Source organism: Phodopus roborovskii, unplaced genomic scaffold (assembly GCF_943737965.1).
Source record: "Phodopus roborovskii unplaced genomic scaffold, PHOROB, whole genome shotgun sequence".
In the NCBI taxonomy this organism is placed as follows: domain Eukaryota; kingdom Metazoa; phylum Chordata; class Mammalia; order Rodentia; family Cricetidae; genus Phodopus; species Phodopus roborovskii.
The window spans coordinates 8,344,879-8,371,151 of record NW_026126407.1 but is presented as its reverse complement, the minus strand read 5'-3'; the positions used below and the strand labels follow the sequence as shown (position 1 = coordinate 8,371,151).

The following is a 26,273-nucleotide window of genomic DNA, read 5'->3' as shown; positions in this document are numbered from 1 at the left end:
AGTCTAAGGGATCCCTGACAGTGGAACTAAGATGTATCCCTGGTGCACAAAGGGACTTTGGGAGCACATTCCCCATGAAGGGATACTCCCTTAACCTAGAGGCAGGAGGAGGGCCTAATCCCTATGCCAAATGACTTGACAAATTTTGTTAATCCCTCCTGAAAGGCATCACCCTCCCTGTGGAGTGGGGGGGATGAGATGGGGGTGGTTGTGGGACATAGGATGGAGGGAGGGAGAAAAGGAGGGAGGAAGGGAGGGAGGGAGAGGGAACTGGGATCAATATATAAAATAAGAAAAATAAATAAATAAAAATAAACTTTAAAAACCTCGTTTTTATTCTGTATATTTAGTATTTTAAGTATAATATCACACACATGTATTATTTTATGTTCCTGTCTACTTTTTGTCTTGTGTATCTCATATACTTGAAGGGCATCTCTTCCCCTAGATTTGTGACATTTTTCTCCTATGATTTTATTGAAGATTTGTTCTATGTTTTTGACCTGGAATAATTCTTCTTCTACAACTATAATTCATAGATTTGACCTCTTGGTGGTTCTGAAAGTTCCTGAATATTGAGTTCATTAAATATTATATATATATATATATATATATATATTCATTCTTGTGGTCATTTGTAGTCACCATTTTATCATATACATATGCATACACACACATGACACACACACACACACACCCAACAAGTTAATGGCCCTATTCACAACCTGGCTGTGGTATTTAATGTAGAGTAAGGAGGGGTATATGGGAAGGTTTGGAGGGAAAGGAAAGAAGTGGTGTAATAATATTATAATCTCAAGAAATATTAGAAAATTCATTACAATTCATTTGACTATAGAGATTGACCTGAGGACAATAACATGATGGAAAACATCTCCAACACTTAACTGCATTCTCTGCTAAGCATTTTGAGCTACATTAAAATATTTTAAGTAAATATAATTATGCCATTTCCCACCTTCATTTTCTCTCTCCAGCCCCCCTACCCTCTCATTCATTCTCAAATTGATTGCCTCTTTCTCTTGTATTATTGTCACAAATAGAAGATAGATAGACCCGGCAATCCCCCTCTTAGGCATATACCCAAAGGATCCACATCCATGCAACAAAGACATCTGTTCAACTATGTTCATAGCAGCACTATTTGTAATAGCAAGAACCTGGAAGCAACCTAGATGCCCCTCAATTGAAGAATGGTTAATGAAGATGTGGCACATCTACACAATGGAATACTACTCTGCAGAAAAAAATAATGGTATCTTGAAATTTGCAGGCAAGTGGATGGTACTTGAAGAAACCATCCTGAAGGAGGTAACCCAGTCACAAAAAGAGGAACACAGTATGTACTCACTCATATATGGATTTTAGACCTAGATCAAAGGATCACCAGCCTATAATTCACACCACCAGAGGAACTAGGATACAAGGTGTATTCTAAAAGATTCATATAAAGTCCCTCACAGAACCGGGAAGGGACAAGTCCCCCTCAGGGGAAGTGGATGGGACAGCGAATGGAGAGAGAAGTAGGAGAAAACGAGGGGGAGGAAAGAAAAACATGTGCGACCAGGAAGATGGAGCCTGGTTAGGAATAGAAGACAGGAGAGAGAGAGAGAGAGAGAGAGAGAGAAAGAGAGAGAGAGAGAGAGAGAGAGAGAGAGAGAGAACATAAAAGAGGGAGCCAATAATGATTTGAAGATAAAATTGAACACAAAGAAAGGTCTAGAGAACTACAAGACTGCTGCCAAATAACAATTTGAGCAACCGTGGAAAGGCTACCATAAATGCCCTTCCCAGAGAGTGAGATCAACAACTAACTTATCCATGGAGCCCTCAACTAATGCCTGTTGGAAACAGGAGCAAACACCCATACATAAACACTGAGTCGAAGTAGAACCCAGATGCAGATGGAGAGGACAAGACCAGGCAGCAGAAACACATAGAGACAGCTTACCTGAACAAGGAGGAGCTAACGGGCCACCAGACTGATAGCTGGAAAGCCAGCATGGGACTGACTCAGGCCCTCCTGAATATGGGTCTCAGCCAGAAGGACTGAGCAGTCTAAGGGACCTCAGACAATGGAGCCAGGATGTATCCCTGGTGCACAAAAGGACCTTGCGAACACATCCCTCATGGAGGGATAACTGCCTTAATCTAGAGACAGGAGAGAAGCCCTAGTCCCTACTTCACATGACCTGTCAGATCTACATGACCCCAACTGGATGGCATTCCCCACATATGGAATTGGGGTGGGGGATGGGAGGGGAGGGTGGTTAGAGTGCATGTGAGAGGGCAGAGAGGGTAAAAGGGAAGGAAGGAGGGAGGAAGGGAGAGAGAACTGGGATCGACATGTAAAATAATAAATTAAATTAAAAAAATGCTTTGACTCCAAAATTTAAGTTTAAGGACAAGTTACTGGGGAAAAGGATTTCTATTTTTGTTTCCACAGAAAATGAAAAGATGTGGATCCCTTCCAGACTAATGTGGTTTGATCAAGCCAGACTGCCTGAAACAGAGTACCAGGTGATCCTACATTCAAAACAGCTGGACAAAGCAGCCTTGCAGACTGCATCCAGGATTTCTGAATCTTCTTCGAATCCTCCACGACAGCGCCCCTTACCAGCAGGAAGTAGTTTGGAAAGAACGAAGCCCAAATTCCCAAATATTGTCTATAAATGTTTGTTTTCATTTAAATGGACTTGGTTATATAAAATAAATAAAAAAGTATTGTTAAAAAAAGAAGATAGATAGATAGATAGTAGATAGATCTGGAAATACATAGATTCACAGATACATAAATATATGAATACAATCTGCTGTACTCATTTTTAATGTTTGTGTGTTTATGATTTGGGGACTTACCACTTTTTATTTGGACAACCAATAAAGGGGCTCATCCCTGGGAGATGCTAATTTCTCCTCTCTCCACAGTCATTAGTTAGTTGCTTATAGTTCTTGGTCTAGGGGTTGGAGCCTATGAGATAGTCTCCCTTTCACATCATCATTTCTACTGATATTGTGGTTGTTCAGTTCTTGTTTAGGAAGCAGTTTCTAGAAGACACTGTCTCACAAAAGATGTCCTGGTCCTCTGACTCTACCAATCTTTCTACCCTTACTCCACGTGTTCCCTGAGCCTTGGGTGCAGGAATTCTATTGTGTGTATTTATTTCCATTTGGGCTCGGCTTCCCCTGATCTGTTCATCTCTGAATTTTTGTTCATTTGTGGATCTTCTCTTTCATTAAATGGTCCAATTCTTCTGCTTTGTCTTCAATCCCTGATGATCTGTCCCCTATATGGTCTGCTCTGTTGGTGAAGCTTTTCACTGCATTTATTTGTTTTCCTTATTGATTTCTTTTTTTCATTTCACTCTAACTCATTTTGGGCTTTCTATATTCTTATCTTTTTATCAAATTATATTTTCATATTGTGTAGTCTTTATCATCTCTTTCATCAAATTGTTCTCTTGAACTATAATTACTTTATTCTGTCCCCTCTGAATTTCCTCTAGTGTTTGTCCATATCATTTTTTAATTATTTCAAGTTTTGAGTATTGTTATACTTGTTCTTCAGTATTTAATTTTTTTGGTTTCATATAAGCTGTTCTTATTGAGTACCATTACAATGAAATTGGTGCTCTCTGGGAAAGAACATGTTTTTTAGATCTTTTTTTCTTACTTTGTGATGAGACCCAGGCATCTGGAGTTAGGTTGTTGATTGTGTCTTCTGATAGTGGTCTCTGTCCAGGGTGGTGTGGTGAGCTTTGTGGTTTGGGTGACTCCCAGAAGCTGGTTCTAAGGAAAATGGATCACCAACTAAGGCCACATGGATGGCCTTATGGAGCAGAGGAATGAGCTGAAGACAGTCCTGAACACACTAGGAGCACAACTGAATTTGTGGAACCCAGGTCCCTTGCTGAGGTTTAGAGACAAAGGGCAAGAACCCAGGAGTGGAGTTTTAAGGGAAAAGTGAGTACTGCTGAAGTGGGAAATAACCTTAGAACCAATAAACACTTTCACCAAAGCAGCAGATACAAAACTCTCCTATATACACTCTTGAATATGGTGAGAAAAAAATCAGGAAAACAGCATCACTTTCAACAAGTCCAACCAAGAAAGTGAAGTCATTCTGCCATGAAAATTCGATGCACTAAATAAAGAGGAGAACAAATGGATAGATGTCCCACAATCACTGATTGGTACAATATTGTGGAAATGGATTCATTACTAAAAGCAAACTAGATTCACTGTAATGCCCATCAATATTCCAAAGACATTCTTCACAGAAATAGAAATAAATATGCTAAATCATATGGAAACCACAAAAGGTCCCAGATAGCCAAATCAAGTCCAAACAAGTTGAAAACATGTTTCAAATTGTATTAAGGAGCTATAGTAACATGAACAGTACTGTTATGGCACAAAAACAGAAATATTGATCAATGGAATAGAATAGAGGATCCAGAATTAGAACCTATATAACTACAGCCACATAAATTTTTCACAAAGATATCAAAAGTAAACATTAATGAAAAGATAGCATCTTCAATAAATGGTGGTGGAAAAACTGGGTATTTATATATAGAAAATTGACTTCTATCTTTCATCCTATGTAAAATATTATTTAAAATAAATCAAAGATCTTAATGGAAAGCTAAAAGCTCTGAAACTCTTAGAACAAAGTATAAGTAAACACTGAGAGACAGGCATAAAGAAGGACTTTCTGAGAAAGTCAAGGAATGGGCCTTCCTCAGGAGTACAACGCTTTTCTTCCCCTAGGTCATGACCAGTGCCTGGAGGAGACAGCAAAGGCAGTTCCTTGTGGCCTGGAATATACATAAAAGCATCTTTCCATCCATCCCTAAAGACTTGACAGTAGAGAAAGTTTAGGTTGAAGCTGCCTTTATATTGATCCTGTAATGTGGCAATTTTGTCAGAAGCTCCTATTCCCATTGTTCAAGATGTATTCAGAGCCTTCCCTGTACAAGGAACTGGGTGTAAATGAAGAAAAAATGTAAACACAGCGAGTTCATCAACTGAGGGCTGATAGTAGCAATATTTGACAATAAAACAGGTGATGTTGTTGGGATCAACAGAGGATAAATTAAGCAAGGAATTGATGAACACATTTTTTGTGTAAGGGTCAAAGTAGGAAAGTCAGGTTTAAATTTGTCAGCAAACGCTGGCTAATTGTCTATTTTTATTGTTTGGCCTGAGTTTGGGGGACCAAATAGTCTAGGTCAATGGTTAAAATCTATAAAGGCAACAACTCTAATAAGCACACAAAGTACTCAAACAGGCTTTAAAAAAACTTTTTATCATTTGTGACAGGCCTTTTGAATAGACAATTGCTATGTGTAAGAATGGGAATGGCCATGTTGACTTTATCTTCTAAAATGGAATAATGTCAATAGCAAAAGATAATTCTGTGGCCAGAAGTGGTTTTCTCACTGAACATAACGTGTGGGGTCAATGGACAGAACATAATTACTCTAAAGGACTTTCACGTTGCAGGCACACTGTCAATATCTGGACTACATTTATCATAATTTTACCACCTGTTTGTTCCTATGACTGGCAGCACTATGGAAGGTCTGAAGAATATCACTACTCCTGGGGCTTAAAGTCCATGCAAAATATAAACACAATAGAACTGCTCCAACATCACTGCCTCAGCATCTTCTTCATTGTGGACACAAAACTTTCCTAGAGCCAGGGAGCACAGGCTGCATGAGGACACATCTCTCTAACGTCATGGTTGGAAACATTGTGTTGTTTCAGCTTTCACATCTTAAGCTTCAAGAAAACTGGAGTTCTACCCTTGCTTTACACATGTGAAACTTCCTAAGTATTTGCTGATCTTCTTAGGACAGATTTTCTGCTGGAAACCTGATATTTTTCTAACTCATTGTGACTGGGATGAGAGATATAGGCTTGGCTGTGTGAGAGTGGCATCATAAAACTCCAATGCTTTGGTGTATTTACTTGTGTTTTTAACATATTACCATAATATACTTAAGATGCTTATTTTTGGTTGTTATTTTTATTTGAATTTTTGTTTTGTTTTGTTTTGTTTTTCAAGACAGGGTTTCTCTGTATTGCTTTGGTACCTGTCCTGGAACTTGCTCTGTAGACCAGGCTGCTGGCATCGAACTCACAGAGATCCTCCTGCCTCCGCCTCCCAAGTGCTGGGATTAAAAGTGTGAACCACCAACACCCTACTTTGACTTATTTTTTTTTAATGTTTTAATAGAAATAGTATTTCATCACTTTCCATCCTTCTCTACCTCAGGCCCTCCCAGATACTATCTCTCCAACTTCTTCTATGCCTCCCATTCTTAAGTTATTAATTCCTTTTATTTGATTATTGTTGTTTTCTGATGGAGTCTTTAGGGTGTCTTGCATAGAAGATCATGTAATCTGAAAACAGAGTTAATTCTTCTTTTGATTTCCCCACTTGTAACCCTTTCATTTTTTTTTCTTGCCTTATTGCCCAAGATAAGACTCTGAAGACTGTACTTAATGAGAGTGGGAAAAGTGACGCTCTGGTCTCGTTCCCATTAGTGGAAAGGCTTTGAGTTTTCCACACTTAGACTAATGTTGTTTAGAAGGCTGCTGCATATAGCCTTATGTCAAGGTATTTACCTTCTGTTCCTAGTTTACTTCACCACTTTTGTAATTATGGGAATGTCGGACTTTTCAAAGGCATTTTTGCCTTTATTGATCTGACTTAATAGTGTGATTTCTACCCTTGAATCTATTAATATGAGAAATACATTAATTGATTTGTATATTGCATCACTATACCATCCCTGGAATGAACTCCAATTAGTTGTTCAATTTGGCTTGCAAGTATTTTATTGAAAAATTTTGCATCTATGTTAAACAAAGAGATTAGCCTATAGTGTTGTTGTGGTGGAGTCTTTATCCACTTTTGTATCAGGGTGACATTAATCTTATAAAATGTAGTTTGCCTCATTCCTTCCTTTTCTATCTTTTGAAATAACTGGTGGTCATCAGTGTTAGTTTGTTCAAGGTTTTCTAGAAGTCAACAGACTCTATCTTGGAAGTTGTAAAACATTATTTATTTAATTTCATTGCTTTTTTACAGCTACATAAGCTTTTAAGTATGCCTTTTGTTTATTTTTTGTAGGTCAGCATGTGTCTAGAAGTTTATCCATTTTCTAGCCTACTGGAATATAGATTTTCAAAGGATTCTCCAATTATCCTTTGAATTCTGTATCTATTATAAGGTCTCATTTTCACCTCTAATTTTATTAACTTCAGTCCTTCTAGTTAATTTGACTAAAGTTTAGTAAATCTTTTTTGTCAAAAGAATTAATATTTCATTACACTGACTCTTCATATTGTTGTTCTTCCCCACCCATCTAGTTAACTTCTACCCTGGGTTTTAATCATTATTTTATTTTTTTTATTTCAACCTATTGATTTGGCCATAAATAGATGTGGAATTTAGAATTTTCAGAAAAATAGATGGGCATTGAAGACAGTATACTAAGCAAGGTAGCCAGGACTTGGGAAACATCTGTCCTGTGTTCTCTACCATATGCAGATCCTAACTTCCAATTCTTTATGTAAAGATGTCTATGGGAGTGTGGGAGGGAAACCGCCATGAAATAAAAATAATAGGAGAAGGCTTACTCTCAGCAGAAAAGTCATGATTAATTGGCCTAGCATTTGACTGTAGGAGAAATTTTAAATTAAAAATTCATTATTATGTTTTATTGGAACTTGCTGCTCAAATTTATTTCCAGTTATACTTCTTAGAAATGCTACTGAAAATACTGTGACATTCTGTTTTCCACATTTTGATTTAACTGTTCCTACTGAGTTTCATTTTTATGTTAATCTTGGTACCTTTCTTATTTCATCAGTTTTCAATATGTAAATTAAAAAATATGTTTCTGTGTTTTAGGTCTCTACTATTAGTTAGGTGAAAAGAATAATACAAAAAATTAATAAAATAAATAGGTATATGCAAAAGTCTAAATTATTCATATTTCAAACTAAAACTTCTATTTCACAACAGCAAAGTAATATTAATATTGGTAAATAAAGTTTATTAAAAAGTGGAGATTTTCATGGTATGGTGGTGCACACCTTTAGTTCCAGCACTGGAGACAGGGGAAACAGATATCTTTCTGTTCAAGGACAGCCATGTCTATGTAGCAAGTTTCAGTCTCCCAATGGTACATAGGGAGAACATATATGAAAAAGGGGGACCTCTAAAGCCAGATGGGGTACATACCTGTAATTCTAGCACTTAGTAGGAGGGAGCAAGAGGGTTGACAGCTCAAAAACAGCCTAGGCAGAATTCAAATCTCTCTTTGAAAAGACTGTAAGATGGTATGTCTTCATCAAACCTCTTCCCTCAAGGCTAAGGGATTGAAAGAGGAAGCAGAAAGATTGTAAGAGCAAGAGATGGTAGATGGAATCAAAGAAAATGTGTTCCATATACAACAGGGATGATGTGCATACAAACTCACGAAGACTGTGGCAGCATGCAGTAGAACATGTACAGGCTAGGAAAGGAAAAAAAAAAAAAAAAACAACATTCCCCCAATGGAGTGTAATTGAATGTAGCAATCACACTCCACAGGGAAGGCCCCATACCCAGGAATAGTTGGCCAACACAAACATACTCAACAGGTGTGTGTGTGTGTGTGTGTGTGTGTGTGTGTGTGTGTGTGTGTGCGTGCACTTTTGGCTTTGTTTTGGTATTTTAGCTTTACTGCTTTATTTTTTCTGTTTTAGCTTGTTTTTATTTTCATATTTCATTGTTTTGTTGTTTTTCCTTGTTTTGGAGAGAGAAAGAACATGGAGTTGGGTGGGAAAGGATGTAGGTAGGGGTTGGGAGGAGCCATTTCAAATCGCTAGGTATGTTCCGGGTCATAGAGTATACTAAAGTCATGAAAGAAGGAGTGAAAGTGTTCATTGCTTTTACAAACTTGAAATGAGGAAGATAATTTTGAGTATGCCAGCAAAGGCAGAAGTCATAACATAAATGTTTACATGCTTAGATTCATAAGGAATCCCTCACAAACAGCACCATTGGATAGGCAAGATGGCTCAGAAGCTAGAGAGATGCTTTCTGTGTGAGCCCTGTGTGACCTGAGTTTCATCCTAAGAACACAGTAAAGATGAAAGGAGAGAACCAACTCTGCAAGTTGTCCCCTGACTTACACACACACACACCATAATTTTTAAAGCATGGTTATCATTAAAGACAGGAGAGGAGATTATTATCAGTGCCTGTGATGCAGTATTGGTATTTATGGTAATATAAGACGAATCTCTTAGCCTTGCCCATAAGAAGCATAAACTAAAGCAGCAAGGGAAAAGTGGTGGGCACTCTGTTGTAAAGACTCTAATTGACAATCTCAAAGGTTGTCTAGGAAAAGGAAAACATTCCTCCCAAGCCAAAATGATAGACAAGTCAAAAGTGCTCCAATCTGTCCAGTTAAAAACTTGTCATATTCATATATAAAATATTTTCAGAAGCAAATATATGAACTGGAAAATATCTATGAAGTGAGGTAATCTGAATTCAGAAAGAGAAACACCACGTTCTCTCTTCACCTGCAGATCAGAGTTTTTGCAAAGGCCTGCCAAACCATAGCTAGGATTGAGGTGTGGCTGAATAAGGGAATGACAATGCAGCTATCAGGTAATATACCACTACACACTGTGAAATGATGCACACATTCATATGGGAAATACAGACTGTGATATTAGGAAAACATAGCGTTTTGTGTGTATATGAATTAAGGAGGAAGATGCAATGTCAATAACTAGACAAAAATGAAAGAAGCATGGTGGCTTATGTTTGCAAGGAGATTGGCTTAAACCCAGATATCTTCATTTCTTAAATTATTTTTATATATCTGATTAAGATTTAATACAAAATAGGGTTTACTTTTACACTTGTCTGCATTCATATAACAAATACCTCTCCCTTCCACCCACAACATGGCTATTGAGTCTTGTTAATAACTGCTGTAACCACTTTTGTCTTAATTGGCCCCTCTACTCTCTGAGGAACTGGTTGCCTGTAGCCCAAGGACCAAAACGAAAGTAAATTTTATCTGGTTATTCATTCCCCCTGGCCTTATTAGCAGAGATGCAGAAGACATAACAATTCCCCAGTCTTCTCTCAGCCCTTGAGCCATAGTATCCTGAACCCTCACTAAGGAGCTAATTAGAGGATTTTGCTTGTAAACTTTCAGGACTTCAATCCCCAGTCCTGGCTCTGTCTGTCTCTGTGGAACAAATTGCTAGTTGAATGTCTTCAGAGTCCCTGCAGAGCTGAAGAAATTAGTGAAGCTTTTCAATTAGTTTTGTTTAACATATCACAATATGCTAGAGTTGGAGACTCTGGAAATTAGCCATTCTCCCTCCCATGTGTATGTTCGATGGGTGGCAAGTTTCTACATACCTACTTTCTACTAATTCATTCAAGGAAATGAAGTATGGTGCAAAGACCATAGCACCATCCGGGAGGGCTGAAGTGGGTATCTGGGGAGAAGTTGCATGGGTAAGGCCCTGCCCTGATCTTCATTAGAGAAAGAATCATAAACTCTAAAAAAATATATATGTATAGTTACTCTCTCAACTAAACTGCAATAGAACCTTCACATCTAAACTACCCCCAAACATCAACCCAATAATTCTGCCACTCAAGTCATTGAATCCTCTGAATGGTCATTTGAAAGACTCATGAATCCTACTTCATAGTTGAGAAAACTAAAGCCTACAGAACTGACCTGCTCAGTGTTGTCATATGAGTAGCAAGAAACAGTGTTCACCCAGCATCCACTTATCCCAACTTCTCATCCACAGCTGAATTAACGCATCAGGTACCCAAGTCTCCCAGCTAACTCCCTGCCACATGGAAGATGTTACATTTACAATTGCCTTTCCTTCCTAAATATTTATATTCTAAAATGGATGACCATATGTAAGTATCAAACAAAGGTCTAAATTTGGTAGGACCCCACTAGCTTTATTTTCCAAATCCTATAAACATAAAGTCTGAAAGTAAAGCTAGACACCTTCCAACTGACATTCCAATATCTTCCGATGCTTGCTTCTTTGTTGCAAGTATTGCTACATCCAAGGTCTCCAGATCTCTTCCTGGCTCACGGTAGGCCACTCCAACCTGAGCATCTGCCAATGTGTGTTATTCCCCAAAACCAGCCTCTATCCATCAGAGCTCCACGGTGTGTGAACAGTTTCTTGGTTTACACACTGTTCTTAGTGTCATTTTCTGTGTATTCAATTATCCATAGTCATATATTTCTTCCTTCCTTTGGCATCCTATGTGAGTCTAAGCACTTACCGTGCAGTGGGTAAAAAAACATAGAAAAATAAATAGACAAATAAATAAATAGCCTAATATTCTTGGGACAGACTAAGGCTTAAAGACACCACAGTACGGAATGGATTAGAATTGAGGTCTCCATATGTCATATTGATAGCTTTCTTCATTCTTATTTACTGCCTTTTATATTTCTAAAGCTTTTTTTTACATCTTAAAAGTATATCTGTTCATTTTTAATTCTTCTGTGATCTTCTAGATGCATGGTAGGAGGCAGTGTTGCTGAACTAGGAGTATTCCCCAAGATAATTTTATTTGTATGTGTGTTATATTTCTGTCACTTTCTGAACATAACAACATGCCCTATAATCTTCTTAAGACAATATGCAAAACTCTTATTTTTAAACAAAAAGCATTCTTATTCAAATAATTTACTTGGAATATTTATTAACTCTTGTTAACATTTTAACTCTTGCTAAAATAGAAAAATTTAAAATCTTATATTAGAATAAGAATTAAAGAGAAACAATTTTATTATAACTTAGGATTATTCATTCTTAGTCAACCTACCTCAATATTGCCATCATTCATTTGTTAGCACATCCCCACAACACTGTTATGGTCATTCACTTATTATTATACACCTATTATAATGACTCATTATTATCACACCTTGCTATAATAATCATTCATCATTATTATCCCATTTCACTATTATGACCATTGTCATGTCACCTATTATCCAATTAATAAATAAGATCTCTACTATTATGGAGGTCATCAAATGCTTTCTTATTGATTCAAGGCCTACTTGATAGAATTGAACTCATATCTGGTACTGTAAACCTAGCCAAAAACTCGTGGTTGATAGGTCATCAGCCTTAGAGGGAAACCTACTATTATTATTTTGAGACATGGTATCAAATTGCCTTCTCAACACTTACTTTGGGGGGGGGGGGATGTTATAATGCTGTTGGCCAGTTACTAGTTTCTTATTGGCTAGCTCTGTCTTAGATATTAATCTATTTCTATTAATAGAAATGAGATTGATGACTACCTTATATGCCATCTTACAGTCTTCATCTAGTAAATGATGGAAGCAGAAGCAGACACCCACAGCTAAACACTGAGCTGAACTCCTGGGATCCAGTTGTAGAGAGGGAGGAGTGATGAACAAAGGGGTCAAGAACAGACTGCAGAAACTGCTGACCTGAACAAGAGGGAGCTCATGGACCCCCAAACTGATACCTGGGAAACCAGCATAAGACTGCCCCAGACCCCCTGAATATGGGTGTTAGTTAGGAGGACGAGGCAATCTATGGGGCCTCTGATAATGGATTCGTATTTATCCCTAGTATATGAATGGACTTCGGAAGCCCATTCCACATAGATACTCCAATACTAAGAGGTTAGCCCTAAAAACATACATACGAGCAACACTAAATGGTCTCAGAAGGTTGTAGTTACATATTTATTCATTTATAAGCATGTATGTAATAATAATAATTAAAGAAAATAAGTCATGAATTTGAGGGGGAGCAGAGAGGGATACAGCCCAGAAGGGATTAGATGGAGGAAAGGGGGAAGGTAATGTAGATATCGTACACAAACATGAAATTTTAAAAACATTTTTTAATTGGCTCAGAGTGACCCACAGCCAAGCACTGGGCTGAGTTTCTGGATACAGTTGAAGAGAGGGAGTAGGGATCACATGAACAAGGGGAGGGGCTGTGAAGAGCATGATGGTGAAAACCAGAGAAAGCTGACCTGAGCTAATGGGCGCTTATGAACTATGAACTGACTCAACTAGGCCCTCTGTTTGTGGGTGACAGTTATGTGGCTTGATTTGTTTGAGGGGACAGCAGTGGCAGCAGGACTTATCCCAGGTGCATGAATTGACTTTGTGGAGCCCATTCTCTGTGGTGGGATGTCTTGCTCAGCCTTGATGCAGGAGGGGAAGGGCTTGGTGCTTCCTCAACTTGGTATGCCAGACTTTGTTGACTCTCCAAGGAAGGCCTTACCCCCTCTGAGGAGTGCATGGAGGGTAGTAAGGTGGAAAGTGGGGTGGGAGAAGGGGAAGGAGAGGGAGCTAGGATTGGTATATAAAATGAAAAATAAATTTAAAAATAAGTTGGCTCAGTGGGTAGAAGTCCTTGCCTCCTACCTGATGACCTGAGTTCTATCCCTGGGAACCACATGGTAGAAGGAGAAAAACAACTTTTACCAGTTACCCTCTGACCCCCCACATGAGTCATGGCACATTGGGACATGTGCACACAGATATAAATAAATATAACAAAAATTTTAATTCCTTTACACCTTTATTTTCTCCTGATATTGGGCCCAGTAAGGTACTTTGAAAACATAAAGTGGCTTTGGTTTCACTGGCGTCCTAGGTAAAGGACAAATTTATTTTCCTAAGTCATGCTTTCCATTGTGAGTCAATCTACAAACTGCATGAACTTCAGCTATCTGTCATCATTCTCCTGGGTGTTTGGAGGACAGACTATAATGTAGGATTTAGATCTTGACCTTCAGTACCATATCATCAGGCTGGAGAAAGCAAAAATGTGCTATAATAAATGCAGAAATTATTACCATGGCATCTTGCTGTGTGAGCCTGCTCTAAGCAAAGAGGTCACAAGAGTCACTTCTGGGAGGTTGTGGTTGAGAGATCAAGACTGAGAGGAGAAACACTGAAAGAAGACCTTTCACACCTTACGAAGGTCTAGATTTTAAATGACAGAAATTAATTGTTAGCTTTTGGAGGCTAAAATACAACAGGGCATAATGAGTAACAGCTGTGAGTCAGTATTAGGGAGCACAGGGTTTAGAAGCTATTGCAAAAGCCCCGGTAAGACATCTTAAGGCCAAGTTGGAAGACCCATGGAGGGTTTCAGATATTCTGGTACTGGAATTGTCAAGTTGTTGCCCACTGTGTGGGTGCTAGGAATAAAGTCTGGGTCCTCTGCAGAATTCTAGGTGCTCTTAACTACTGGGCCATCTCTCTAGCTCCTAATGCTATGTATATTTAGAATAATAATAGTATTGGGTTCTCCCCTAGGGCCTATGACCTATCTAACCAGGTATTTGACCCAATTAACAATGGTAGGAATGTGTTCTGTCTTATGGAAGAGGCCTTATATCATGTGACAGCATGAACAAGACCCACATAAGCTCAAGGTATACAAAGTTCCCAACTTGGATGTGGAAGTGAGAGGGGGAAGGCACAAATTCTCATCACTAATGAGTAACCATTGGTATGTGGTAGTTGCTGGGAGAGGCAGAGTCCACTTTCTTTCATCACTAGACCCTTGGTAGGTCAACTACACTCCAGGGCCATTCCCAAGACTAAATGGGCAACATAAACTGGACTTGCTGAGAAGAAAATAAAAGAAGAAAACTCAAAGTTGGGTGAATAGGGTGGTGAGGAAAGAGAGAGTGAACATGGAAGGAGTTGGGAGAGGGGATGAATGTGATAAAAATATAATGTGTGAAATTCTTAAAGACTTAATAAAATATTTTTAAGTGTGAGTGTAAAGGAATCCAGCCAGTACTCTAGTACTCCACAGAACCATTAGATATTTGACTCTCAAGGATGATAGTAGATACAGTTTTACTGAAAGCCATTTAACTGGGAAATAACCTCAGATGCCTCCCCTTCCTTGGACAGCTGATAAACACACCAGTAGGCTTAGTCACACTTGGCTTCTTGGCCAGAAAATGGCTGACAGAGTAAGTGTGAGAAACACACTACAACTCAAGTCTACTGACAGCATCTGCAAGTCCCAAGTTCCAGTGCCCAACCACCAGGAGAAGGCAATCTAATCCTTCAAGTTTCCCTTAATAATCATCCCATATTAACAAATTATCTGTGTAGACAGATTAGAGATGTATTTTATTATTAAAAATAAGTACTACTACTTCTTATATTTTGGGTTGTGAGGCTAGCCTTTAGCAGCTGAGCCATCTCTCCAGCCCTGTACTAATACTTCTTGATAGTGCTTTTCATAAAATGAAAATGTGTCATACTTTAGTAGACATGTTGTGAGAATGTGCTCATGCACTGGCAAGTAAGTGTGTTGGTCTCACTCATGAGTTAGGAAGTGAGTGAGGTTGGGAGAGAAAACCTCTAATAATGTCTCTCAGCAATGGAAGGACTCTTTGACTGCTTCTAGGATATCAAACACCAATTTGACTTCACCTTTAATCTATTTTTTAAAACATAATTCTTTAAAAAAAATACATTAGCACAAATATAGATTATCTATTAAGGAGACCAAACAATTGTTATTTATTAACATTTTAGATAAAACATTTGAATAGTTAAGTTAAAATATACAAAATAATTCATCTCATTTCATGATTCATATTATAATTTTCTTCCATCTATATTTAATGTAGTTTTTATTAATGACTTACAAGATATTTTATCTAACTTTGTCCTAGTCCAACTACATTCTACCTTGACCTGTACTATCTAATTTCTTCCCATCCTTAAATGAAACTTGAAAGATTTACTCCAACTGTGTACATTGAGCTTCCATTATGAGAATGCCAAGAACACATGTAAGAATAGCAAGACATTTTGATAGCCTTGTCCCATCTTCTCACACTAGATGCCTCTTTCCTGCCAGCACCCTCTTCAGGGCACCCTGTACATCTGGATTCCAGAGGCTATAGATCATTGGGTTCAGCATGGGGCTGAGGATAGTATTGAGGATCCCAATGCCTTTGTCTGAGGCTGAGAAAGAACCCAGACGCATGTAACTGAAGTAGCCAGTTCCATAAAAGATATAGACCACAGTGAGGTGGGAGCCACATGTGGAAAATGCCTTCTTCCTCCCCTCTGCAGAGCGAATCCTTAGTACTTCAGCTGCAACGTGGGCATAGGACATTGAAATAAGGATCATGGGGACTACTCCCATGAAAGTGACTCCAATGAAAAGCAGCTGCCCACTGAGGTAGATGCTGGAGCAGGAGAGCTGGAAAGGGGGTGGTAGGTCACAGTAGAAGTGGTTGGCCACATTAGGGCCACAGAAGTCCAGCACAGACACAGCCACTGTGTGAGTCAGAGCATTAATGAAGGAGATGGTACAGCAAATGCCCACCAGTGTACTCTGTACTTCACGGCTCATACGGATGCTGTAGGTGAGGGGTTGGCAGATGGCCAGGTAGTGGTCATAGGCCATGGCTGTCAAGAGATGACAGTCCACACCTGCCAAGAGGTGGAAAAAGAAGAGCTGTGAAATGCAGGCAGTGTAGGGAACTCTACATTGGTGAGCCAGGAGACACACCAGTGACACTGATGCACCTGATGTCCAACGGAGATAGGTTTCTCGGGAAGTAGTACATAGGAGTGTGGAGTTTGGGTTCCACATAGATAGCAGCCAAAATACTAAAATTGCCCCCAACAATGACAATATAGGCAAAGAAAAAGACAACAAAAAGAATGATTTGCAGTCTTACATTTCCTGTTAGTCCAAGAAGGACAAATTCAATAACAGTTGTCCTGTTTCCCCAGACACCTGATTCCATAGGTCACTGCTGAGAGCTGGAGGGCAGAGGGAGGAAAGGTTAGATATTACAAATAGTGAATAAGCAGCACAAATGAGCATGCAATCTATAGGGTGCTAATCTGGTAAGTGCAGAGCACCTATGTATTAAAAAGGATATCTGCCTAGAGTTTACCCATCTTCTGAAGGCTCCTACTGACTAAATAATCAACCTTTTATCTCCTGGACCAGGGAGAGAGAAAGAGAATGCTGGGGAAAGGGCTTGTTGAGTGGCTACTTACTAACATGATATGCAAGTATTTTAATACTGTATCTATTATACTTGTATCGGTATATGGCAACTGACTAGCATCTCTCACTGACTCAGTGAATACATGAATATATAAAGTACTAGAAAGTACACTGTCAGGGTAATAACAATATAAGATAAAAAAAGTAATAAGAAAGTCCTATTAACTCAAAATAGACATAAAAAATTTGAAGGAGGAGAAAAGCAAGAGGTGAGACAAAGTATAGAAATACACAGAGATTAAAGGCTAAAGCTGTGATCCAAATGAAAGAAAATATTGATATTTTAGTGTACTGTCTATAGTTATTTTTATTTAACTTCATTAAATTCTATGAACTGCTGTGCCTCTGTGTAATCAGGACATTGCTGCCTAGAAAGATTAAATAAGCACCCTTGTGTCATAATCCTCCTGAGAGCTAGCACAAACTCAGGACCATCTACCAAGCCCACAAGTTTACATTGTATTATTTGTGCATGTGTTCTACAGAGGCTTTGTGTCTCATGTGGTATATAATAGAAAGAGAAATGGTATTCTAAAACTTTCAGTTTTAGCATCCATACAACTATTCAAAGGATTCAGGCAAGGTCCCTTCCACTTACCCTTCATTAAGAATGTTAGGTGTTAGGACCTGTGTGCTGATGATGGAACTAACAGAATGGGTATGACTTGTGAGATAGAGAAGGTTAAAGGATGGTCCCAAAGCCTTTGGCTGAGCAATTAAAAAGATGGAGTTGACACTAAGTGTTATGGGAAAACATTATTATGCACCTGTGTGAGGGAAGATCAAGAGTTTTTGAAAGGCAGAGGGAAAGTTTAAGTCCTAGCAGATATTTTACTGGTTTCTATCCTACCATATATGGTGGCAATCCTAAAATGGATGGACAGTTGAGGGAAACCACAAATCAAAAGTCCTTCAGTTGTGGCTATAGTGGATAGTTCTGGAGAGGTTCCTTTGCATATTCCTGCTCCTAGACCATTGCCTGCTGGGCCACTCTCTCCCTGTAACTATACTTTCATTTTTTTTTAATCAAAAACAATGTCCCAAATCTCATTACAGAAATGGGCCAGTTCAGACATCCTCTCCACTGTTGCTAGGAGTCTTAGCCGGGGTCATCCCTATGTTGGAATGCAATGCTCAGCCTTAATACACAGGAGAGGGGCTTGGCCCTGCCCCAACCTGTTGTGCCAGACTTTGTAGACTCCTCATAGGAGCCCTTATCCATGAGGAGGAATGAGCTGGGGGTGGGGTAGGTGGGTGAGGGGGTCAGGAGGAGGGGTGGGAAGGAGAACTGTGATTAGAATGTAAAATTAAATTTAAAAGAATAAATAAGTTTTTAAAAAACACTGTCTCCTTCAACACATCAAAAAATCTAACCCTTGGGAATCAACCTTTGGCTATTGTTCCATGACTTCAAGGAAATTCTTCTTACATGGCTGAGTTTTCACTCCTGTGGCATCATAGACAATTAAACTGATCATTCCAGTGCTCAAGCAGCAGCACAGAATGACCCATGCAAAACCCATAACTCCACATAAAGAGCATAGATTATGCTAATGGGTTAATAGGGAGTGTGGTCTCCTGGAGCTCCACCATTCCAATCACCTCCACCTTGTTTTCTATGAAAATCACTGGCAATCTATGAGAAAGATGAAGCTCACAAAAAGTACTTTCTCAAGATCACACATGTCAGAATTTGTTCTGAATACAGACTACTCTTTTTCTCCCAACTCCAGCTGACACCTAAGGCCCCTGCCATTAATACAGATATGTATGTATATGTGTAGATTTTTCTCTTCCCTCCAAGTCACTCAGGGTAGAAAAGATCATCATTATATATCACTGCCTCTTCCTGAATTTATCATCATTTGATACTTTCCTCACATATAGACAGTAAAAAGGCCACCTGAGGCCCATGAACATGCTCTCTCATATCCTTACTTGGCAAGGACAGAAAATAGGATGGCTGGAGTGATGAGGAGGACCATGAGGTATTTACCTCCTGACAGAACCTAATGTGGTTCTTGCAAAGAGTTGAGTAACTACTAAGTTATTGAGTAGTGATCAATATCCAGAGCTTATAAAAAATGAGCTGACAGTGTGCCTTGGCATTCTCTCCATTTGGGAGCTAATCAGCACCCAGAGACCCTAATAATATAACTCCCCAAGGATTTCAAAGAAGCCATAAGAAAACAAAAAAAAACTAAAAAGAAAAAGAAAAAAAAACCAACCTCAATCCACAAGGGTTTCTCTTCACCACCTAACAAGCATTCTATTCATGACATCATCACAGCCTCATAATCATATCAAAAAGGAGGAAAGCTATCACAAATTCATAATGAAGTGATGGAAAGTCATTCAAAATTATTTAAAATACTCTACTAGACCTTGCAAACATTTTCCAGATTTCATCCATGCTAAATTCTAGGATTTGTTCTAACACTGACAAGAAACTGTATTCTATTGCCCTTCAAGTGTTTTATCTATAAAATAAATCATAATTATGATCCTTACCCTGTAGGCTGATCTGAAATCCAAATAAGATAAAAATTGTTGCTTGTGAATTGGGAACTATGCATAGAATAGTGCTGAACATTCAGGATACTAGTAAGCATTAGGTGAATGAATAATTAAAATCAATAGATAAATAAATGATAGATATGAAAATGATTAGGTATATGATTGATACCTACACATAGATAAAGGATGTATAGATAGACAGACAGACAGACAGACAGACAGACAGATTTAAACCTTGCATTTACTACTGTTGGATAGCCCTGGATTATAGTGCTTAAATTTCCCCTTGACTCGATTAGAGGTCAATGCCTAAATTTTATAATGAACACATCAAGACTGCTGTTTCAATTAAACTGTTTTATTATAATTTTCTTTATAAGTTTCTGGAGGGCAGGAACAATAAGTAGAAATTTTAAGCGATCCAGTGAATCAGCTTTTCAACAAGATTGTTTGTTGACAAGGAAAATGATGGGAGCGGTAACAGTGACGGGAGACAATGCTCACATGTTACACTCACCCTGTTCCCCTCAGTAAACACTGATTTTTCTTAATCAACACACATATCACTTTGTAGAAAATCAAGCATCTCCCTTGCTCCTGTTGCATTTTTCATGGCCTTGAGTCTCACTCTATGGAGAATCACTTCGTTCTTCAGCATCTAAACACAATCCCCTATTGCTGGTGTTTTCCCAGCAGCACTGTAACACGCAGTCCTCTTATGTTCAAATGAACTGCTAAAAATCCAAGTCTCTCTTAACGTGCTTCTCCTTTGGCCCCATCCTTGCACTGTGTTTGACCCTTTTCCAAGTCTTCTCTGGAAATATGTCCTCATCTGCTGTGTTCATTTTCCGACTTCCATTCCCTGGTCCTTCCCTCTGTATTTATCTGTTCCCCACCAGGAAAAATCACATAGTACCTGAAATTACTTCCTTACTAATAAGATGGCAGATGGCCACTTGCCTTTAACACATGTGACTCAATAGCCATCTTCTTCATCAAGAGGTTATGAGCACTCCAAGATTTACAAGAATAAAGATGAGCAACTTTATATTTTTCATATAAAATATTTTCTCATACTATTCTTTAAACAGCAGATTTAATTTGCTAGTGCTTAATTTCAAATGAGGGAGCAATAAGTTATAATGTTTATCATTTAAATAGAAATAATAATTGGGAACATCACTTTGTTCAATAATTTCTGAGTGTCAATCTAGCCAAATGTCTTTAAGTGCCATAGAGTTCATGTCCTTTGATGCAGAGTCCCTCCTCACAGGTTTCTGTCTTCTTAGAGTTCATATCCTTTGACTAAGGGACCTCATCGTGGGTTTCTGTCTCCAGCCACTGGAAGAGTGTGCACAGATGAACACAAAGGAAGCAAATTCCATCTTGCCATGTGGCCCAGATTATTTGAACCAACAGACTCACTAATAATGGATGTTTAAATATATTTCATCCCATCTAATGAAAGGAATACTATGCAAGTACAGGAAGAGATTGCTATGATCTACATTTAACATCATGGAGAGATATTCACCTGTATTATCAAGTCCACCTATATGTGGTGAATTTATAGAGTTTTAGGTATAAAACAAATCTAATCTTTACAAGTATATATCATGCACAGAAATATTTTAATAATTATATATTAACTGTCCATAGAGCTATCTACAAATGGTAAACCTAAGGGTGACTTCTATTTTATTCTTTCTGTACTTATTTATTTCTCATATATTTACATAAATGTGTATGCATGCCCACATGTATGCTTGTTTACATGTGTATGGAGGTTCAAAGTTGACAGTGGATGTCTACCTCAATTACTTTCCATCTCATTTTCTGAGGTAGGGTCCCTCACTAAATCAAGATTCCACTCCAGCTTGATCTGAGGATCCCCTGTCTCTGCCTTCTGAGAGCTTGAATTATAGGCAGCCACCACATCTGTTTGTTGTTTGTGTGAGTGCTGGGGGTCTGAACCCAGTTCTCATGCTTGTATAGAAAGTGCTTTATCCACTGACCCATCTCTCTAGCCCCTCTAACATTTTAGTAGGCATGCACTTTATTGTGTTATAGAAACAACCATCTAAAGCTATGAATTGAGACACCTTCCTCCTCAAGATGACATGGAGGGAACAGTTACTTTCATGTTCAAGTCAGAGGCACCAAAAATTTACATTCAATCAGCAAGATTTTCACAGATGTGACAAACCACTTTTCTAATTAAAATCCCATTAATGGATCTATATTGGCTATAATAGCCTACTTTTCATGATGCTTCAAAGAGTATACTTCTACAATCATTTATCCTTTGCTGTAGGTGGTCCAATAGGAAAACATTCAGCCTCATCTCTTTGGTTTTTCCAAATGTTGCCATTCCCTATGAATTATGTTTTAAAATCTGTTTTTTTATGTTTATTTCATAAATTGCTATGTTGAAATTCCTTCAGTCTGCACCAGCTTTTTGGAACAAATAAAATTTGGTAAAGAAATAAACATTTCTTAACTTATAGTTTTAATTGTTGAGATAGGTTTTTCAATCACAGTGACTTTTCTTACTCTATTGCTCACTCCACCTTCTCACTTAGGATAGCCTTCTCCTTGCAGTAATGTATTACTCCTAAGAAGCAACAATTGCTTATGTAGATTGCTTGCCTGTAGGATCAAATCCTTGCTCTGACATTCAATAGCTTTGTGACTTTGAGAAAGTTATTCAGCCTCTCTGAAGTTCAGTTTCCTGATCTACAATTTGCAAACTGCACCTGCCTTACATGATTAGGAGAAGTAACTGCATATTGGTACCAGTCATTTAGTTCCTTGTTCATGGCAGTGATGACATAAAGTGATAGCTATTACTTTCAAAGCAAGACTATAACCCATTTTGCCATACCCTCACCCTACTTACATTAACCACAATATCACTTAGAAGTGGTGAGTGGAGCTGTGACATTGGTTGAGGCCAGAAGAAAGAAGCATCTGTTGGGGGCTACCTCCCTGTGAGCACCTTCCGTAGGGCACCCTGCACATCTGGGTTACGAAGGCTGTAAATAAGTGGGTTCAGCATGGGACTGATGACAGTATTGAGGATGCCAATGCCCTTGTCTTTGTCTGAGGACTCCACTGACCCCAGCCTCATATAGCTGAAGACACCTGTCCCATAGAATATGCCCACCACAGTGAGATGGGAGCTGCATGTGGAGAAAGCTTTCTTCCTGCCTTCAGCAGACCGGATACGAAGAACTGCAGCTGCCACGTGGCCATATGACACTGTGATGAGGACCAAGGGGGCCACGCCCATGAAGGCTGCTGCTACGAAGAGCAGCTGCTCATTGAGCCGTGTGCTAGAGCAGGAGAGCTGGAAAAGCTGAGGGAGGTCACAGTAGAAGTGATTGATTGTGTTGGGGCCACAGAATTTCAGAGTAGACAAGGCAACAGTCTGGGTCAATGCATTGCTAAAGGAAAATAAACATGACAGGCACACTGAGGCCTTCTGGGTCTTCCAGCTCATATGGGTGCTATAGGTGAGGGGGTGGCAGATGGCCAGATAGCGGTCATAGGCCATGACAGTCAGCAGGAAGCAGTCTGCCCCAGCCAGGAGATGGAAGAAGAAGAGTTGTGCGAGGCAGGCCCCATAGAGAACGTGTCTGTCATTGGACAGGAAATGCTTCAACATGACAGGGACAGTGACACTGATGCATCCAACATCCAGCATAGACAAGTTTCCCAAGAAGAAGTACATGGGCGTGTGGAGTTTGGGTTCCATAAGGATAGCAGCCAGGATGCTGAAATTGCCACCAATAGTGGCTACATAAGCTAGAAGGAAGACGACAAAGAGGATAGGCCTCACAGCTGGAGTTTCTGTGAGACCCAGCAAGACAAATGTGATCACACGGGAACCATTTCCTGAGGCTACAAGATCCATGACTCTCTTCCACCAGTTAGCAGCTGCATGAAGTTCAAAGGTAGTAAAAGCACAGCGACATCTTGGTGACAAACATCGGGCATTGCAACATCCAGGCACAGCCAGGATTCAAGGGCATAGCATACACAAGAGGAAGAAAATTAAAAACAGATATGTAATAGATGAAGGTGAGATACATCCAAAACTTACTAATAAAAACCAGGGGGGGGTTCAGGCAGACTCAGACATCACACGCACGCACGTGTGCAAGTGCGCCACACACATGTGCACACACACACACACACACACACACACACTGAAATAATAAGGGGAGGGAATGTGATGTTTGCAAGTTAGAGGGAAAGATTTTTTACCTGAGGCCAAAATTCAATAAAGGAAACCAGTCTTCAGGTGGTGGCCTGAACAGTTTGGCTACACAAGATCCTGGAGCATAATGGGGAAGCTTCCAGTAAAAAGGGAGCATGGTCCTTTTCCTTAAACTGTAACTGTACATATCATCCTACAGTGGCCCCCAGTATCCTAGGGAGATTTGTTCCATAGCTTCTCTGATAAAAATACCTGAGAGTACTCATATCTCTTATACAAATGGAATAGCATTTGCATATAGCCTATTTACATCCTCCCATGGGTTGTAAGTCGTTTATATATGACATGCAATACCTTACCCTGTGTCCATGCCATCTGAGTTTTTGTTATCTTATATTGTTCAAGATACTGGCATGGGGTGGGAGGGAGCCAACGACACCTGAATTTATCAGAACAGACGTATTTTTTCTATATACTCTTGATACATGGCTGAGTCCACGGATGTGGAACTTGCAGGCAGATGACCAGTTGTAACAGATGTTAGTAATAACAAGATACCCCCCAACAAACCCCCCATTCTATCACCAAGAAAAAAATCTGTTTTCTGTCTTCTGAATCCAGTTCCACACCATGTAACCTGCATGCTATCACACAGTCACAGCCTGCTATAAAGTCATAGATAGCTTCCACACATACAGTAACTTACATGGTGCCACCTGAGCCTCACTGAAATGAAGACAATCATCACTTTGGTGGGTCCAGACTCACATAGAAAAAGGCTGGAGCTGGAGTTCCTCAAAGATGAATAGTCCAATCAGAGAAAAATTGTTTCCCAGTGAATAAGATCCTCAGGTCCCAGTAGGCCAACCACTATCAGAGGCACTAGCCTTTTTTACATGAGCTTGGTCAGACCACTATATACAACTCAGTATCTCTAAAGCTCAGATGTTCATCATTCTTCTCCATCAACTACAAAACAAAAACAAAAAAAAACAAAAAAAAAAAACTCTTATGGGAATAATCTGGTTATCCCAGCAGCTACTGTCTCCTGCATCCTTTATTTCCTCTCAGTGAAGTACCTCCCAGTGGCCACCTTGGAGGAGAGAGATACTATCCCAAAACCCAAGAGTGAAGTCACTTGTATGGAAGTCCAGTTGTGAACAAGCAGTGACATTCACCCAGTGAAGGGGACAGGCACTTCTTGGGCAGAGAGGAAGCCAAGTAGTCTCCACAGCTAGAAGTTTATCAAGACAGAGAAACAAAGAGACAATTTGGCTGACATAATCTTCCCAATGGGCTTGCTCTTCTTCATTTTCTCCCTGTGGAGGTGCCTGAATTAGAACATTCCAGGGGGAGGCAGGACAGGATGAACAACTACCTTTCCAAGACATGAGAATCTCCAGTGCTTTGAAAATGCTTCAGACTCTGCCCACATTTCATGGGCATGACCACGTTGACAGATTTATTTAACAAATGTGTTTATAAAATCACTTTTTTTACAGTTGAGATAGCTCTCAGAAAGTATTTACAGCATGCATTGATTGAACATATTAATGGGGCTTGGTGAGATATTCCTAGCATGCACTGATCAAATTCTGACTTACACACACACACACACCCTTTCCAATCACTAGAAATCACTATTCAACCTTAGGAACATTTTGTAGCTTCTCTATATGAAAGAGTGTGATTACCTGCACCCTGCCTATCTATCCTATATAAAAGGGTGCTAAACTTAAGCATCATTGGATGGAACATACAATGGCAATCTTTTCAGTAGACAGGGCTTCTCTCCTTTCCCTGACATATTCATACACTGCAATAGGAAGGGAGGTGGGATAGGAATGCAGAATCTATTGCAGATCATTCAGGCTTCCTGGATGCAGAAGTGACCATCAGAACAGAGAGCCTCCATTAGAGCTTAGACACTGTCCCATTGCTCTCCCACTGAGCTATAGAACCATGCCTTATGAACTACTAAGACGGAAGAGGCTGTGAGTGTCCTGAGCTGCACACCCTCCAATCAGATGGTCCCCCTGCCATTCAAGCATCTCTGCATTAATCACCAAGCAATTGTTAAAAGAGTCAGAAATAGACAAATGTAAAGTAGTATTCCCATGGAGACTTTAAGTTGCTATATGAACCAGTTACAGTTCCCACTTCCCAGCCTCCCTGTCTAGTCCACAGTCCCATGACCAGTTTCAGGCCATGCACACACAAAGCTCCTCCCACCTTTCTTATCTTAGGTTCACCCTCCATTTCTGTTTCCTCTTTTCATCTCTTGCCTGGTTTCTGGTAGATTCCCTGTCTTCTCATTGATTGCAGAAAGTTTCAATATACTTTGGATATTTTAGAATGATTATGTGTGTTTAAAAAA

General features: G+C 39.3%; 2 protein-coding genes across 2 annotated transcripts; both read right to left on the bottom strand.

Moving 5' to 3' along the window:
• Positions 1 to 15,960: 15,960 nt before the first annotated feature.
• On the bottom strand, positions 15,961 to 16,888 carry LOC127219717 (olfactory receptor 139-like). The gene is given in 2 exon segments (XM_051181487.1): positions 15,961 to 16,648; positions 16,650 to 16,888. Coding segments are annotated over 2 exon segments (927 nt in total).
• Positions 16,889 to 22,654: 5,766 nt separating this feature from the next.
• On the bottom strand, positions 22,655 to 23,590 carry LOC127219716 (putative olfactory receptor 3A4). Its single transcript, XM_051181486.1, has one exon. It carries the CDS (start codon positions 23,588 to 23,590, stop codon positions 22,655 to 22,657), a length of 936 nt encoding a protein of 311 aa, XP_051037443.1.
• Between the last annotated feature and the right edge of the window lie 2,683 nt (positions 23,591 to 26,273).

What these genes read in the sequence shown, in the direction of transcription:
- LOC127219716 (XM_051181486.1), bottom strand. Translation starts at nt 23,590, where the DNA reads ATGGATCTTGTAGCCTCAGGAAATGGTTCCCGTGTGATCACATTTGTC.